General features: G+C 42.6%; 1 protein-coding gene across 2 annotated transcripts in view; it reads right to left on the bottom strand.

Moving 5' to 3' along the window:
- The window catches only part of kcnn3 (potassium intermediate/small conductance calcium-activated channel, subfamily N, member 3), a 45257-nt gene that overhangs the window by 9309 nt on the left and 22182 nt on the right, over nucleotides 1–13766 (bottom strand). For both annotated transcript variants that reach the window (XM_086218406.1, XM_086218405.1), the window contains exons 4-7: nucleotides 10610–10906; nucleotides 9528–9649; nucleotides 7116–7257; nucleotides 1995–2105 (exon numbers count right to left, since the gene is read on the bottom strand). In XM_086218406.1, coding sequence (XP_086074532.1) covers nucleotides 1995–2105; nucleotides 7116–7257; nucleotides 9528–9649; nucleotides 10610–10906 — 672 coding nt within the window. The remainder of the gene's footprint in view (nucleotides 1–1994; nucleotides 2106–7115; nucleotides 7258–9527; nucleotides 9650–10609; nucleotides 10907–13766) is intronic.

A 13766-nucleotide genomic window follows, 5' to 3' on the forward strand; every position in this document is an offset into this window, starting at 1 on the left:
ACCGTAGGTGTGACTGTGAGTGTGAATGGTTGTCTGTCTCTATGTGTTGGCCCTGTGATGGACTGGTGACCTGTCCAGGGTGAACCCCGCCTCTCGCCCAAAGGTTGCTGGGATAGGCTCCAGCCCCCCACTGGTGACCCTTAACAGGATAAATGGTAGAAAATGGATGGATGGATGGAAAAATCTGCAACCTTTAGATTAGGGACTCATAACCAGGGTTAGTGTGAAGGACCTAAGGCATCAAAATTAAATATGAATGAATTTAAAAAATTAAATGAATTGATACACAAGTAAATGGAACACAATCATATTTAAATGAATCGAACCATTAATTACTTTAATAAATGTACAATTTTTTAACCATACCTATCACCAAACCTTTACCTTTGTAACGACCCTGCACATTTATCAACCCATTTAATTTCTTGTTATTTATTCATTTATTTTGTATAGTCATTGGTAAATAAAGGCAGAGGCAAATTAGTCAAGAATTAATTCATTTTTAACAATCAACTTAGGCTTGAAATTAGTACACGTTTTTACGGTAAATTAAGGCATTTCCTGAGTCCAGTATTTTCTGATTCAGCCCATTTGTTCAACATGAGCCCCAGGGGAGACAGATCTGTGGGGAGATGGTGGAGTGACTCAGCTAATTTCAAAGAAATACATAAAGATCCACCCATACGAGTGTTGGACTGGAAACCAGTATAGTATATTTACTGTCACAATCACCAGCTGTTATAATAGCCAGCTCCAGAACACCTTCGACCAAGCCATAACCGGGTTTTGTTGTTTTCATGCTCTCTCAACAAAGGAGTGCATGAAAACGAGATGGAAATTGACGATGCGATTCCAAGTGCTACAAATATGACAAAAGCGAAGAATCTAATGGTAATTTTCTGGCAGATAAATAAATAAATAAATAAAATTCCTTCCGTGGATGTTATTTCATGGTGAAAGGAAGCCTCTGCAGGCAATGCTAGTGCGTGTTAAAATAGAGCGAACCTCTAAATATGACTTCATGTTCAAATAGAAGAATGCAAACTCAACTGACCTACTTTTATATACATCACTGCTTTATCTGGTCATTCCAGTCAATGAGTAGTCTGTTCATGCAAATATTCAGACACTGTTCAAGGTGTCAAATGTCTTGTGAAAACCGACTCCGACTGTCCACCTGGACATAAACTGCTAGGAAAATCTAACAAGAGCAACGATGCTCCAGAGTCTATTTGTCTCGTCTGTCGATATCTTATCCACATTGAAATTATTGATCGTCCCTCTTCATTCAGTCACCCAGATACCCTGCTGCCATAATGTACCCTACATATTTGATATGGGAGCTATTTTTAAAACTTGGGTCTTTCAACTGTATGAAAAATTGAAAAGAAGTAGAGGAGGGTGGGAGTGAGCGATGGAGGAAAGGAGGTGGGCGAGGAAAGGAGGGCAAAGGAGGAAGGAGAGGAGAGAAGGTGACAGATTGAAGTAGAGAGACAGTGAGGGATTTACAGTAAGCGGGACAAACGTCGGAGGAGGAAGGGAGTGAGGGAGAGAGCGAGAGAAGAGAGAGAGAGAGAGAGAGAGAGAGAAAGAAATAGCCATGTGGGAGGAAAAAGATCAGTGACTGAAAGAAAGAGAGAGAGGAGAGAGAGACAGTAAGTGAAGGAGCAGAAGTGAACAGCGAGAGTTTGAAAGAGATAACCTTTTACTGCCCTCACTCTCCAATAACAAAACTCTGTCACAACAATACGGAGTGATAGTGTGGTGTAGACTTGAGGAGGTCAAAGGAGGCGCAGCTCTCTGCAACCTTATCTCCACCCTTCAAGAGTCCCAGAATATGGTGCCAAATCTCTGATGGTTACAATACGAATATAAACTACAAACATGGTTGCGTGCAGTGAATGTGTACTTCTCTTGACAAATGATAGTCCTGCTTTACAGTAATTCTTGGCCTGCTCATTCACATCCAAACACACCACAGGAGCCTTACACACCCTCTTGGTGAGCTGCGTGTCCATCATGAAGTTGTGTACGTGTTTCTCAGCCTTGGTCAGTTCCAGCTTCCTGGCTACCACGGCAACCACCAGAGCCGTACAGCCAGCACCCTGAGAGAGGAGGGAGGGGGTGAGGAGAGAAGAGAGCATTGAGTCAGTCAGTAAGGGGGAGGAATTGGTAAGTTGGTGGCTTTTGTCCAGGTGAATTAGCCCCTGATGAGTGATGGGAGCAGATATGATGAAGGGAGTGCACAACAGAAGGAGAAGTGAATAGGAAAGAGGAGAGAGGATTAAGAAGGAGAAGTCTGTTCCAGATCCACATTTCTTCACGTTGAGAGGCAAGCCAAGTCTATTTTCACTTGCAATCCATCTGGTGTGAGATCCCCTCTATATTGCCTCTATATGTAGCTCAAAAAAAACTAAGCCCCGTAAAGATATAAAACCATCAAAGATTGACACCACCTAATTTCATTTAATTAGATGCTGTCAATCTGAATTACACGGTGTCAATCTTCCTAGAGGCCTGACAGAAGTGAAAAAAATGGGGGTCTGGTTTGTCTGACTTCCAATGTGACCCAAGTTTCTCAACCAGAGAGAGAGAGAGAGAGAGAGAAAGAGAAAGAGAGAGACAGACAGACAGAGAGAGACAAACAGAGAGAAAGAGACAGAGAGAGACACAGAAAAAGACAGAGAGAGAGTGAGAGAGAGAGAGAGAGAGACAGAGACATGCTTGAGAGGAGAAGAGAAGCAGGAACAGGGAGAGGAGCACAGAATTAGTTAACTTTCAGATTAGAAACTGTTTTCAATGGGGGCTGTTGAGCGCTCACAGGGTCCTGTGAAGGGGCAGGCACCGAGAGGAAAGGAGGAGAGGGAAAGAGAAAAGATAAAGAGAGCAAAGAACTGTGAGTGCATACAAATGGGAAGGGAAAGGAAGCTGGCTTGGAGAGACGGGTGAATGCAGGAAGCAAGTGTGTGTGTATGGAATAGGAGGAGAGAAGGCAATGTTAATGAGGTCACATATCTCCTGATCAGTAATGAATTAAGATTAAGAGTGTTTAATGAAAATGTATGAGTGCTCTTCCTTCCTGCTCTCACAGTGGGTGAGAGAAAGAATAAAAAGGATATGAGGAGAGAAACCTAGCGAGTTACGGAGCGAGGGAAGGAGCGTGCAACATTCTGAAACCTGTTAGAAATAGCCAGGACTTCATAGATAGGTTTGCCAAGAATAACTTTGGCTGGGCTCACTAAGATGTAATGCACAAACAGGCATTAGTGCCCACGTCTATACACTCATGCACTCTATTTGTGTTTATTCAAAAAGCATGAATAATATATGATGGGAGCCAATGGAAACCCCTTAAAGCATTCGTGTATGCTTTAGGGAAAAGAGCCCTTGATGAATTGTTACAGTACAGCACGTTCAAGTGCTACACAGTGTGTGCGTGTGTTTGTGTGTGTGTGTGCGCGCGCTTGTGCTTAAATTTGCCCTTTTCTGTCAGAAACAGAGGGGTGCTGATTGGTTTGTCAAGGCGGGTATTGTGCATATGAGTTTGCAAAGTGTTTATGAGAGTTGGTGGGTGTGTGTTCGCTCGCGCGCGCGCGTGTGTGTGTGAGAGAGTGTGTGTGTGCGCGCACACATGCATGCCTGCGCCTGCTTCCATTTGACTCCAGCAGGGTTCCCCTTGCAATCTCCACAGACTGACACAGCTGATGATGGCCCTGCCGCTGTGATTTGTTTCATATGCCTGGGTGTTTCCCTCGCTACAGCGCAGAGATCCACCTTACAGCCAGAGAGGGGAGGTGGGATCTGTGTCTCGGTGCAACAGACTCTACATACACAACTGTGCCGCTTTAGTTACATGCAAAAAGAAAGAAAAAAAAAATGTCGTTAGGCAGGAACACAACTGAACACTCAGAACACGCGAAAATAATATCACATAAAGCTAAAAAAAAAAAAGGACAAAAAAAATACAGGCCACCAGTCTCTAACCTGCTGACCTGCTTGAGCTCTAAGAAACAAAAAAACCCAAATTCATGTCTGCATGAATGAAAGAAAGCATGCAAATATCAACTTGCATTGCATTACCTGATGCGCCTGTTGTTTGAGACAATAACATTTAGGTGCAGCAGATTTGAACAGCCTTGAAACGGGCTGTGTTTGTCGACCGCCATGTCCTTAACCACGGGAACACACGAACACACACAGCTACACACTAACACCTGGCACTCCCCCAGGTAGCCTCAGGGCAGTGGTATATTCCAACATTGTTGGTCTTCATGTGTTGCCATAGTAACAAGTGCAAGAATTTTTTTCCCTATAGAAATTCATTACTGTAACTCTCAGCTACAAAAATCAAATCCTGTTCTCTACCCTCAACCTGCCCCCCCCCACGACTGTTTTCCCATGACCTGCTGCACCTGGTCTTCCTCATCTTTCTCTTTATCTGCATCAATCCTCCTCCTCTGAAGATCAAAATAAACCACTCTGAAACACTGATGAGTGTTGCGCGAGTGTTTTTGTGTGTGTGTGTGTGTGTGTGTGTGTGTGTGTGTGTGTGTGTGTGTGTGTGAGAGAGAGAGAGAGAGAGAGAGACAGGGGAGGAGAGTGTGTGTGTGGGAGTCATACTAAGAGTGTATGTCAAGCTCCGTGCCAGTGTTGTGTGGAGGATGCAGTCTGTAGCAATGGACTCGGGACGTTCTGTATCCAAGCCCTGTTGTGTTCACATTACATTTGAAGCCGTCACCTAAAACACCTATTTGAGTATTTCTCCTACAACGCCGTCTAAACATTCATTTACTCATTTAATGAAAAATTAAGTGAGTAAAAGAGTTGGCAAATATATACAGGTTGTGCTGCTCGGTTTTGGGGATGTCAAGTGCCCAAATTATCTATGTGACCTCAGGCTGTACACTGGCATGACAGCGCCAGATAACAAAACACCACAAGAACACATCAGAGGAAGATTAAAGTGAACATAAATGCACCAGCCATCTGAAAAGAGTGCACCAACTTTCTCATCCTCCCCACAGCTGGACGAGAAGATAGATAACCTTTTCATCTCTATGGGAGCTCAGACCCACAGACTCCAGCTAACTGCTAGTTAGCTGAGCACAATGACAGGTAGAGGATGGGCAGGTTAGCATAAACATGAATCCAGTACTACTCACTCTGAAACAGCACCTGCGGTAAAGGGTTTTACATTGCATTCACGATGATATAATCTCAGATTACGACATGTTTAGAATCAGAAACGTAGAACTACTGTACAACTCTGTCAAAACTGCTCAGCGCACTAAATTGACGCAGCACCTCAGGACTTTGACATCTAGAAGAACGACTGCTACTACTGATCAGTCAGCAGGGGTGAGGAAGATGACTTCAAATAAAGGCCCTGGACATTATCTTTTTAGTGACATTTGGGCGAAATATGCCAACACATCCTATCCACTACCATTCTTGGTGCTAAGCCACGAGCTGTCAGCTCTGGGTCTCAGCTCCTTAATGCACACACAGAGAGAAGGGTTTCTACCTCCTGGTTGGGGCTTTAAGGAAGACGGCAAATAAGCTCATTTAGAATAAAAAAGTTTCAATTAAAACACGTCAGCTCAGCAGTGGGCCACGACGGTTGAGACTGATGTCAGGTTAACTTTCAGACATCCCTGTCTTGATGGCCAATCATTGTCACAACAGTGATGAAGGAAATAAAATGCTGTAGCAGCCGATCATCTCGATGTCCCTCCAGGAGTTACACAATGATTTCTCAGCACACAATAATAGGCTGTTTCATTATTCTATTTAAAAGTTTAAAGATATTTTCTGTGAAGACTTCATCTTTATTTGTCACTTTCCTCAACAGGTTCAAGAAGGCTACTCCATAAATAAAACCTTAAATCATGAATTCATTTAGTTGTCAAACACATAAAAGTGACATGCAAAGGAGATCCGTGACATCGCTTTATTAAAAAAAACACAACTATAAAATTTCTCATCAAGGACAATTCCACGGGTTTGGAAAAATGCTGCTTTGACACGCACAGCCCAAGGAGTCTTGGCTAAGAAATTTGATGCATTACATCAGTTTGCAATTCAAAAGAAGTAATATTGTTATGTAACATAGGCCATCAGAGAAATATATTATCCTCAATCCAGGTGAGCTCCTACTCTGGAGTGACTTCAAGCCTTTTAGCAGCACACAGTCTTATTACTCACAGCCCTCAACCCTTCAGCTATAGTAAACATTAGGCACATGTCCTCCAGGTGTAATTCCAGGTAACGTGTTAATTTTGAATCCTTTCCTGACCTTATAAAAATCAGCAAGAGACACAGAACTTATTAACACGTTCATCTGAAATTACATGACATTTTGCTGCAGAGCTAAATCTCATTTTCTTACATTTGTTCAGACACTAATTGCTTCCGATCATTCAGAATTCATAGACAGGTGACAAATGTTCGAAGACAGACGGCAGCGCAGAGAGAGAGAGAGAGAGAGAGAGAAAGAGAGAGAAAGTTTGAGGAAGGAAGAGCACCTGCGAAGTGAAGCAAACAGGGGAACAGTTGACAGCGTCAGCACTGATACCAACAGATGGACGGTGAAAAGAAATAAACAAATGGCCTCAAGGAAGGAGAGATGGACGGAGACGAAAGAAAATGGGATAAGTGGAAAAAGAGAAAGAGAAGGAGGAACAGAATAAAAACAAGACAGAAAAGAGAGAAAGCAAAATGAAGAGTGGGAGGACATTGCACCCTGAAAGGTGGGACCTTCATTATGCAATGAGGACAGACACGGGAATAACATGGACAAAGACACACACACACACACACACACACACACACACACACACACACACACACACACACACACACACACACACACACACACACAAACCACTAATGGGCTCTTGTTTGCACGCCTACAAACCCAAAACACACAGAAGCACAGATGCAGTCTAAATCAGGGAGGATTGCCCATATTACACAAATGGCAGAATTTCTCTAGCAAATGACAGGATGTTCTCTAATCTGGTGACCTTTGAACATGGCGAGGACACCACCAGGGGGAGGGAGAGCAGTGGAGAGAGAGAGAGAGAGACAGAGCGAGGGGGAGGAAATGTACTGACCATGATTCCAGTGAGCAGACACACTCCTTTGCCACAGTAGGTATGAGGAACCATGTCTCCATATCCGATGGACAAGAAAGTGATGGAGATGAGCCACATGGCTCCCAGGAAGTTACTGGTGACATCCTGGGCATCATGGTACCTGGAGGAAACACCAAATATTTCCAAGTATTGAGTCAGTCTCTAGTAAAATATATAAAAATAAATATATAAAAACAAATAAAACATGAATGTTCAACCACCACATGTCCTTTGTATTCCTCGAACACAAAACATAACACATAACTGCACCTCTCGTCTCCATTATTTCTGCCCTACGCACAACACTGTTACCATAGCAACCTACCTGCTGCTGATCTGAGACAAAGTTGCTGTCTCAAAAACTATTCAGCAGGAAAAAGAACACGTGTATTTTAGCCTTGAAAGTTAGCAAAAGGGATTCGCACTGAGCTCTCTATTCTCTTCCCTCAGAGGGAGAGTCTCTCCAAATTCTCAATTGTATACATTTCAAAGCAGTTACATGAAATTTACCCTTTTTCTTATGGCCTTAATGGTGAAATAAACGGATATGGATGAAACAACAGCTTCCTGGCTGCAGGGCAATGATGCTTTTAATCACGCTTATTAACTCACTGACAATTTCCTATACATCCTTGATTATCTTCCTATAGGGATGGTCACTTTTGACTCTGCACATCAGGATGCATCACAGTGATCACTCTTTAGATGGAATCTTAGTCACAGTTTGTACCAGCGTTCAGAGACGTCAGTGGTTATTTAATGTATGAATATCTGTCTTCTGGATTAAAATATGTACTTTAATTAAATCACCCGCTGTGGTTACAGCTGTTCACAGTCGCAGTCGATGATTTATACGTAGAGCCTATTCTCCTCTGCCTCTATATGTAGAATAACGTTAACAGGATTTATTCCTCCTAAAAACCCATAACTTTCTATTAACTTTTTCCGGGGCCCACAGACCTGCTGGTTGTGACCGTTGGGGAAAAACTTTCATGTCTTCATGGGAGACAAAAGACATTATGTACTCCCATTGGTGGAAAAATAACTTTCATTTTAGTCTGGGTACACCTGCGATGGATGGTTTAGAATAATTTTACTGGAATGGTAAGGAGCTAAAAGACAAATATCAGAATATTAACACGATACAGGGATACAGAATACTTTTCCTCGACTTTAACTTCTGCCATTTAACTATTTCCCATATCAAGAATGAACCATGAAATTTAACGTGCGTTGTCAATAAATTTACATGCATTTTAAAACCTATTCATGATTTGTTGTCTGGGAAGTTATTATATCATATCTATGTATAAAATAGTTACATATTATTTCCATTAGATTCAGAGATTAACAGTTGTTTACATATTTTATTGAAAGTCTCTATATCTACGTACAACTGCAGAACAGTGTTATGGACAAAAGTAAATGTTTGAATACTTTTACGCTTCTTGAGGAGGAAAAATGCCGGCACTGAAGGAATACGTTTCTCACAGTACAATACTGAATTTCATTTAATGAACACTTTTAAATAAAAATGTATTTTGAATGGTACAATAAGAAAAACAGAAATGTAAAAACTGATCAGACAATAAAGGAGAAAAAGAAGAAAACAAAGACCAAAACGGTCCAATGTCGACGCCATATTAAATCTCAAGAGCTCAATATAAACTCTCAAGATAAAAAGGTAGATATATTCACTTTCACGACATTCTAAAAAAAAAAGGGTTTTCACATTTCAGTAAAGTTGGCTGTCGATTAAAAGACACATCATCCTGCCACATCCAGAGATCTGAAAGCTTTACAGGGAAATAATGCAATTTTCCTTGCTCAGAATGTAAAAATGTTAAATCTATGATGCGCACTAGTCGTGGAGGGAGAAGGAGGAACGATGCTGGAGGCAGTTTGACTTCAGTTCAATGTGTTCTTAATTTCACACAGGAAAGTTCCCTTTACTTTTGTAATTTGGGGCAACACCAAATGCATGTTGTGCGGCTGCCAGTGTTTGTTTTGCATTTAGGGCAAAATGAAGAGGTGGTGGAGACGTAATGCCATAAATGCCCGAGTTGTAATGCCCTGGATCAGTAACAGATTGTTTTGGTTTTTATTGTTCCAGATATCCTCCCACATATCTTTTATAATCTCAAAACCCCTTTTTCTCTTCCAGGACGAGAGTACAGAGCTTCATCGTGTTACTTAAGATAATGTTTGTTGCTTCTCTGGCAGGAATATTGCTGACTTACACAAGCAAAAGTGGACAAACAGTTATAACAAATTCCAATCAAATTAAGTGTCACAGGTGAGAAAGCCTCAAAAAGACAAATGATGCTAACTTAATTCAAGTCTGCCAGCCTTTCTTAGGAACACACACATCCAGATGAGGCTGCTACTAACCTCTCACACACTCGCACAGTCCAGGCAGCGATGATCCACAGAGAGATGCTGAAGACCAGCAGCACCGTCCCAGGGCAGATAGTCATGAGGGTTTTCATTACAAACCGTGTATTAAAATGCACCTGCAATAAACACACACATACACACACACATACACAGGTATGCACATGCTAAATATAGCAATGCTGATAAATGACACGGTAAGAAACATTTTGCAGCTCTGAATCCTCATCCTGTACTCTTGATGTTTTTACTAATTCGCCTTTTTCTGACAGGCTTGTGATAGCGGCTGCAGTCAGGAGAAGCTCCGGTCTAACAGGAGTCGAGGCAACAGGCTGACTCGGATCACCTTTTTTTTTTCTTCTTCTTTGTAATTGGCCTGTTTAACTGTTGTTTATTTCCACGGCTCATTTGTCAATAAGAGGCGCGTCATCAACATCAGGCAGGTTGGAAGGGTTAAGCAGCTGATAAATGAGTTGTCATGAGGGAGCGGTATGCTTCACCTCCCCTCGCTGTCACTGTAGCCTGGGGGTCAGAACTCTGCCATCACAGATACACTCACAAAGCTGATAAAACGCTCATCTAAAATCCACTCCATCTCTCCTGCTGTCCTCCTCACGTCCTTTGCATATTTCCCACCAAACACTACTTGTCTTCTTCCTTCAGATTCTACATGAATGTTTTTCCTGCAAAGTCATTACAAGCCAATCATTTATTGCATAGCTTGTACACATTTCTCCGCACTTGTGCTGCAATCTCATTCTAGTCTTTTTATTTCATGCCCCATTTCAGATGTATGTAATAACTTGATCCCATTTCAAGCCCTCCATCTCATTTTGCATTATGAAGGATCCACCAAATCACTATGCACAGCGATAACAAAGAGAAAGGGAACGAAACAGGATGACTAGGTGGATGGAGCAGAAGGAAGGACTTGAAATAGATGGATGGTTAACACAGACTATCTCACACAGAGATTTAATTTGAATTCAAGGGCTCTTGACCTTAAACCTTCCCATCTCCCTCACCTCTTTGCAGCTATACCTTTGATAGACACACTCTTAAATTCATGCTGCACAGACCTTATTTAGGGCACCTATACTCCTGGATGAGGCGTCGGTAAAGAGTTTGCTGTGCAGAAGCATGACTCTGGCAATGAGGTAGAGGCGCAGGAACATGGGCACGCTCAGCACCATGTCCAGGTCCGCCTCAACCTGCGACGGTGTATACGAGAAGGCCAGTCGTGCACGCCACTGAAACTTAAAGTCCCCAGGCACTGGATGCACCGCAGACACCAACAGCTCCAACGCGATCAGCAGAACCCTTTCCATCGTCATGGCGATGCGCCAGTCGTCCGCTCCGTTGTCGATGACAAACAGCTGCAGGGACAGGAAGGACATGAGGAGAGTTAAGTGAGGAGAGGAGTTGGACTTTTAATTTGTCGCTATGCAAACTTTTCATCATCACAGTCTGCCGGCAGCGACCACTCATCAGTACAGCTGACTGATCTTTGATTAAAGGAGCCAGCGGCAATTTAGTGTAAATGCCTCTTTTCCTGAGATGTAAAACACCATCTTTCTAATCAGAAATCTATTCAGTCTCTTTGACTCATGTTCTCTTTTCTTACTAAGATGTAACTAAAATATGCAGAGTCATCCCAAGTGGTGGCGGTTACGCAAAAGCAGGCTCCAATATATTTGTTTCTGAGAGCTCTTCCGCTAGCTTCTTGTTCTTCATTGTTCCCAACAATGCTGCTTTAATTGTAGTTTTGTCCTCAATATTTGGATGTTTTGCATTACTAATCGCTGTGGTTAGTCTTGATATTCTTTCCAAAGCTGTTGTTATAGGGAAGTGCTAAGAGCAGGTTTCATTACTGGGTCCCTCCTCCCAACGGTGCTGACAGGAACTGGGGGGTGAGGGGGAGGAGAAGGCGGTAGAAAGAGATGGATGAAGTGCAGAGGAAATGAAGAGATAAATATAGGGCTGATCAGGGAAGGGACTTTGCAAAATCTCTTTAGGTCATTTTAGCTTTTTGAGTCACCGTGTTCTTAGCAGAGAGAACTTTCAAAAATTTGCATACTGTAAAAACTATAAAAACTGTATTCCTTCCCCAAGAAATAAATTCACCTAACATGTGAAACTTGTTGTTATAATCTTTGTGCACCATATTCCTGTGCAGTAAAAGAGCTGGTGGATCAATCATAGACACACAATGTTGAGATGGACATTGTTGCTGCGCAGGTAAAAGGTTAAAAGAGAGCGAGCAGCAAAGCACAAAGGGTTAAAAAAGACCTGAATAAAGTGAGTAAAATGAGGAGCAACCCTGCTGCCGTTTACCAGCTGCTGCACCGCTTCCAGAGAGAGCCAGTGCTCACAATTGCTCTTTACCATATGATTCATCTCAAGGGCTTTCAGCTCCCACAAACATTTATTTAGGAAAACAAAACAAATAACGGGTTAAATGTCAGAACAAGCAGGCGCGACAGCTGCTCCGTGGTGGAGCTAAACTGGACATGATGAAGACGGACCAACATGCTGCCACCTCTTCAACTGCCTATTGGCCCGCACGCACGCACGCACACACATAGGTTTGTGCAGCTAGCTTTTTAAGGACATTCCACTGGCTTCCATTCATGTAGACATCCAAAACCAAGCCCTAATCTTAATCCTAATCCAAACCAATTGATGCCTAACTCTAACCTTAATTTAACTTTAATTCACACCTCAACTTTGACTTTAGCCAGGAATTTAGAAATTATGTTGCGCTGCATTTGGTCCGGTCTTTGGTCCCCACGTGGACACGGGCTCCTCCTAAGATTAGTGTTCATACCAGAAAAGTTCTCTAAAAGGTAACAAAAACCACACAACCACACACACAGACAAACACACGCGCTCACACAAACACACATCATCATTATCCATATCTGGCTCAGCAGGGTGAATCTCTTTTCCTTGTTGTTCCATGTTTGCACACATGTAGCCAACATATGTACACAAACTCATCTGTGGCCATTACACACACACACACACACACACACACACACACACACACACACACACACACACACACACACACACACACACATACACACACACACATCATTGTGTGAGCCATTTATATGAACCAAGGTCAAATGCTGGCTATTCTTCGATTTCATGTACACATGTGTGAGTGGCTTCATGCCTATGTGCGTGTACTTGTGTGTATTTGTGTATGCCTGAGTGAGTTTGAGAGAGAGTGTGCAGACCTAGCCTCGTCATGGTGACTGTTGCCACGGCGACAACATCAAAGAGCAGCCAAGCTTAATTAGGATCCCCAGCGCGAGAGAGAGGGAGAGAGAGAGAGAGAGAGAGAGAGAGAGAGAGAGAGAGAGCAGGAAGGAGAGACCGAAAGAATAAAAAAAGACAGGAACATGTTTAGCGATGAGCCAAGAAGACAGGAGGAGACACAGGAAAAATTATTGAAAGGTGTGTGTGTGTGTTTGTGTGTGTGTGTGTGTGTGTGTGTGTGTGTGTGTGTGTGTGCGTGTGTGTGTGGTTGGAGAGCAAACTTCATTCAGAAAACTGATGTGAGGTTTATTTACATAGGTGCGATTGTTTCCTACTCTGCCCAGGTAGCATATTCTCAACATGTTCTCATGAAACATTCCTATGACATTCTATTAAAAGTTATGTGCAACATTTAACATTTATAACTTTATGCATGTTGCACAACAAAAGCAAATCAATGTAGGTGATAGTTGTAACAACATCATGGTAAAGGTCTGGTTTTGTTTTTGTACCAGGTTAAGGTGTCATGTTTAGAGAAGTATCCCATACCCCAAAAATGACTCAGTTTGCACAGACTAAGCTGTTTCCCCAGCTGTTTCCCTCGAATTCTCCTCTCTTCCTCCTTCTACAATCCTCTTTCTTCTTTTCTCTCAATGACTTCTCTCTGAATCAAAATTGAGGTGATCCAGTTTCTTGCCACTGGAGGAAATGAGCAGCCTCCCTTCCTGTCGTGTCCTCCCTTGCGCTCCTGCTGTCGGTCTTTTCCTGGCTAAATCACCACAAGGAAGGGATAAATAATTAAATTCCATTAGGAGGGTAATCTGTCAATGGGAATGAGTGAGAGTCACTGGCCCTACATGACCAGGGCACAGGTGGGTGAACTTGTGCGTGTGACAGAGTCTGAACAAGGAGGAAGATGTAGGAGAACGAGAAGATAAATAAATGGAACAAGGAACAAATACATGTCAG

Source organism: Aulostomus chinensis, chromosome 11, assembly GCF_037954235.1.
Source record: "Aulostomus chinensis isolate RoL2024-O1b breed Wild chromosome 11, RoL_Achi_v1.0, whole genome shotgun sequence".
NCBI classification, from domain to species: Eukaryota; Metazoa; Chordata; class Actinopteri; order Syngnathiformes; family Aulostomidae; genus Aulostomus; species Aulostomus chinensis.